Here is a 4644-nt window from a genome sequence, read left to right as displayed (position 1 = left end):
CATCAAATTCTCATAACCCAAAAAATCCCCAGAAAGCTTCGATCTCACGATCTGTCTTCTTCTCCTAATCTGGTAACGTTTCGATTCTTGGTTCATCTGATTTTATCTGATTGATTTCAATTTTTTTTTCCGATTACGAATCTAGATCTAGGGCTTTCATCCATGTCAACGAACAACCGTGTTCTAGGTTTTATGAATCTGTTGCTTCGTATGTTTTGATTTCGAGCAGTGAATACGAATCCAATGATCTTACCTTCCTGGATTTTAAGTTTTGTTGTCGTATGTAATCGTATTGATTTGATTTGCTTTTACGGATCTTATAACAATCTCATCGTTTTCAGATCCTTGATTTGTGTATTTGAGACTTCGATTTTGTATCTGTAACTAATTTTTATGTTGTGATTACAGGTTTATAAATAGACCTTCGATTTTAATTCGGAGTGAAGATGTCTTCAGACGCATTGAACATGACGCTTGATGAAATTGTCAAGAGGAGTAAGAGTACAAGGTCTGCAGCTGCAAAGTCTGCAAAGTCTGGAGGAAAAGGGATTTCCCAACGTGGACGTGGACGTGGTGGACCTGTAGGTGGTGGTGGAAGAGGAGCTGGACCTGTTCGGAGAGGTCCTCTTGCTGTTAACGCTCGGCCGTCAATAAACAAGGCAAGCTCGAAATCTTGATTGGAAATCTGTATTTCTGTGCCACGAAATACCGAAGCATGCTATAAACTTTAAGATGGATGGTCTCTAAAATGATGCATAAACCCTTACTTCTGATGATTACAAGAATCTCTTAGCGACTTAGCGTCTTCTAGTTTATTGGGGGACAGTTTCTCTTAGAAAAGCCTTGTTCGTGCAATTAGTGGTTTTTATTGGTTAAATTCTGGGGACTTCTCGACAGGCATATGCATAGATGTGGAGAAGTTTTTGGTTGATATAGTTTTACGGAGGAGCTCCTCCACTAAGCTAAGTTGTCCACATAGGGTTATCTGGTGTGCAACACAGGGGAAAAAGCCTGCAATATGTGTGGTTTTAGGGGGGAAATTCAGAAACTTTCACTTAACAATAAATATGATCTATGATGGCTTATCCCTTTAAGTGGGGAGATTTTGCACTATGCATGAAGTTCACGATGGTTCATCTGGAATTTCTTCGGAGTGTGATGGCTGTCTCAGTTTTTGTTTTCATTGGTCCAAGGACTTGGTTTTTTGGCTTCAGAGACTGACTGATAACACCAGTGTGATTCATATGAAGTTAGTCAAAATTTGCATGTTTCCCTACGTTTCATTTCGATGGTTCTTGACTACTACTTCCTGGAGCTCTTTGCTTTCACTGCTTTAGTACTTTCAGCCAAATGGGTGTTTTCTCCTCTTTCAAGCTATTTGTTGATTAATGTGGCTTCAAGATTCTACAGACCCTTTTAGCTGACTTTATCTGTTCTACTGGATTAGCTTGTCCGCAGGAAGAGGAACTTGCCATGGCAGAATCAGAATGATTTGTATGAAGAAAGCCTGAGAGCTGTTGGGGTACCAGTAGTGGAAGTTGGAACCACAGTTTATATTACCAACCTTGATCAGGGAGTGACGAATGAAGATATAAGGGTATAGCTTGACATCTATGTTCCAGTGCTTTTGTTTTTTTTTGGTTTCTGAGGAGAGTCCTTAAATTAGTTTGTACTTCCTATGCAATCTAGGAACTATATGCTGAGATTGGAGAGCTGAAAAGATATGCAGTTCACTTTGACAGGAATGGGCGTCCAAATGTAAGTTTTGTTTTATTTTGCTCTGGGTTATTTGTTCTTTACTGCACTGCTGGTGATTTTTGACATATGATTTTCTGTGTCATACAGGGCTCGGCTGAAGTTGTGTATATGAGAAGAAGTGATGCAATGCTAGCTATGAAGAAATACAACAATGTACTCTTGGATGGAAGGCCTATGAGACTGGAGATTCTGGGTGGAAGTACTGAGGCTGCTCCTATTGCTGCTCGGGTTAATGTAACTGGATTGAATGGAAGGATGAAGAGGAGTGTCTTCATTGGGTATGTTGCCATCTATTGGTCTGTTTTATTTACAAGAGAATAGTTTTGCGTTTGTGCTGAAGTGAATATATCACTGGTTCTTGCAGACAAGGAGTTAGAGGTGGGAGAGTAAGAAGAGGAAGAGGTTCAGGTCCTTCTATGAGACGCCCTGCAGCGTAAGTGTTAAAAGGAGCTTGCATTGATTAATGTGGGCGGAATGTGCATCGGTTATCATCTTATTCATATTGTTTATGTGTGGCAGCCAACAAAACCAACAGGGAGGTGGTGGTCGAGGTGGGCTTCGTGGTAGAGGCCGAGGTGCCGGTGGTGGCAGAGGGAATAAAAGCGGCCGAGGTGGAAAGAAGCAGGTGGAGAAGTCGGCTGCAGACCTTGACAAAGATCTCGAAAGCTATCATGCTGAAGCTATGAACATCTCTTAAGCAAAGCAAGACTTCACATTTGTCATGTACTTTTTGTTCTTTTGGCTCCTACTAATACCTCAGATGTGCCAAAAGTCTGGTTTGGTGTGGTTTCGTTTAGGATGCTTTGCTTTTGTTTTTCTCTTATCTTGCTTCACTTTTACAGTCCCCTTTGGGTTATTGAAGTAAAAGAGATTTAGTTTGTAAATGAAAAAAGCTGTTACTTTAGTTATTTGCTTGATTCCAATTGCTAAATTGTGCTTGAGCTGAATTAGGTTCGACGTAATTTATTTTCCTCCGAATTCGTCATTTTGTTTTCTTTTGAACATGTTCCAACAACACTTAGAATTAAGACAATGTCTTAAAACAATGCGGAAAAATTAAGACCATTAGAATGTTTTCTTGTGTTTTTGTTGTGTACAAAAATTCGAACACAAACAGCCTCAACTCTAACTCCAATCCCATCCTAAGAAAATTAAAAGAACACTTCTCGAAACCCAAAAAAAAAACAGTCTTATGTCCGAATCACAAGACATTAGCAACGTTCAAAACTATCGCTGCGAAAATGCTCCACATACCCCGACTGTAATACAACTCGTTCTGTATTCCAGAGCTCGTCGTCGAATTTGCCGATGGTGCTGTTATGTTCACTGACGCCCCATTTCTACCGTCACCGCGGCTGCAATCCAATAGAAAAACAATGATTAGAGATTGGTACCGTTCTTTTAAATCCGAAAAAACCAAAAAGCTAATCTGAAGTCCACACGAAAACAAGTTTAAACACTTGGTACTTCCATGAATATGAATGTGCAATTAGGATATAACTGATAAAATTCCAACCAGAACCAAAAATAAACCGTATACTAATCGAGTAACCGAACCCAAGATTAAACAAAAGAGTTAAAGAATTAGGATGTTTTACCTTCCTGCAAACACACATGTACCATGACCTGCATTTGAAACAACAAGGCAAGTAAGATTAGTTTTTTTTTGGCTTAGTAATTGTCTCTGAAAAAATGTAATGTCAAATTAAGTGAAGCTTGTTGTTACTTACTTGGATCAGTGGTAGTGATACTAGCAACTCCATTGAAGTCACAAGCATCAGGATTATTCCCAGTCTGATGATAATAAGTATCAAAAGCGTAGTTAGCATGAGCGATCACGTTATCCGGTTCATAACAAGCCTCTCCTTGCTTAATAGGTGAGCAATCTATCTTTCCAGGGCCACAAGCCCAATCAAGAGCTGCCTGAAGCATCTTTGGATCAGCACCTTCTCTTGCAGTACAGTAAGTCTGGTTCGTTGTATCGTTAGCTAGAACTGACCCCGAGTTAGTCAACCTAAGTATGTAAGCCGGTTCACCATTTGCATTAAACAAACCCCAGTTCTTTTCTGATAAAGATCCTGGTTTCGTATCTTCGTTGTATAGCTCGTAAATGTAAGTACTCACAGCTATCCCGGGGCGCTTAGGAGTTCCGGTTTTGTTCAGAACATGTCTTATGAGGTTGCTGTTGTATGTGTTGGCGTTATCAAGTGTAGCATCAGGCTCATTGGTCTCACCTTTCGAAGGCCAGCCTGACTCGGTTATTAAAACCGGAACGTTTGTGAAGTTCAAGAAAGCCATAGCGAAGTAGGTTGCGTCAACCATTGCATCAAAGGCGTTTGAGTAACGAACAAGTGTGTTGGCATCAACAGCTTCTTTGTTTGGAGGAATCGGTTTGAAGAGCGCGTAGTCTAGAGGAATCACACCGTTTGACTGCATATAGTCATAGTAAGGATACACATTCATCATCAGGTACGAGTTTGTGGACTGCAAGAAGCTTAGTAACGGGACTATAACCGAATTCAAGGAACGGTTAAAGAAGGCTTGCGAAGGAGGAAAAGGGTCAAGGATCAATGAAGTGGATAAAGGAGTAGAGACTTTGATCAGACGGTCAAGATTTGCAGAGAGCAAAGCAGCGTGAACGTTCTTGATGGCACTGACAAGAATAGGTGCTGCGTTAGAGAGACTGGTGAGAACCTCTGAGCCAACAGAAATGGCGGTTATAGTCGTGGCAGGGTAATGAGCAATGACATTGCGTTTAACCCAATTAGCTGCTGTTGAGTTGGATTGGCCAATGCCAAGAAGCTGGTCATTAGGAACTGAGATGATAACTTTGATCTTAGTGTTTGCTAGAGCAATGAGCATCCCGGGGTCAGCGTCATATAGTCG

General features: G+C 40.8%; 2 protein-coding genes across 4 annotated transcripts in view; one reads left to right on the top strand and one right to left on the bottom strand.

Moving 5' to 3' along the window:
* LOC104787651 (THO complex subunit 4C) lies at positions 1 to 2705 on the top strand. The gene is made up of 7 exons (XM_010513251.2): positions 1 to 72; positions 409 to 659; positions 1448 to 1597; positions 1690 to 1758; positions 1846 to 2036; positions 2123 to 2191; positions 2278 to 2705. Exons 2-7 carry the CDS (start codon positions 447 to 449, stop codon positions 2453 to 2455), a joined length of 870 nt encoding a protein of 289 aa, XP_010511553.1. The 5' UTR covers positions 1 to 72; positions 409 to 446; the 3' UTR covers positions 2456 to 2705.
* LOC104787652 (glucan endo-1,3-beta-glucosidase 2) overlaps positions 2763 to 4644 on the bottom strand; it is a 4140-nt gene continuing 2258 nt past the window's right edge. The window contains exons 3-5 of one of the 3 annotated variants that reach the window (XM_010513252.2): positions 3489 to 4593; positions 3357 to 3384; positions 2763 to 3113 (exon numbers count right to left, since the gene is read on the bottom strand). In XM_010513252.2, coding sequence (XP_010511554.1) covers positions 2960 to 3113; positions 3357 to 3384; positions 3489 to 4593 — 1287 coding nt within the window. In that variant the 3' untranslated portion in view covers positions 2763 to 2959. The remainder of the gene's footprint in view (positions 3114 to 3356; positions 3385 to 3488; positions 4594 to 4644) is intronic. The other 2 variants (XM_019246028.1, XM_010513253.2) reach the window with 2 other exon arrangements.

The sequence above is a fragment of the Camelina sativa genome, chromosome 5 (assembly GCF_000633955.1).
Source record: "Camelina sativa cultivar DH55 chromosome 5, Cs, whole genome shotgun sequence".
Lineage (NCBI taxonomy): Eukaryota > Viridiplantae > Streptophyta > Magnoliopsida > Brassicales > Brassicaceae > Camelina > Camelina sativa.
This window is presented reverse-complemented; position numbering and strand designations above follow the sequence as displayed.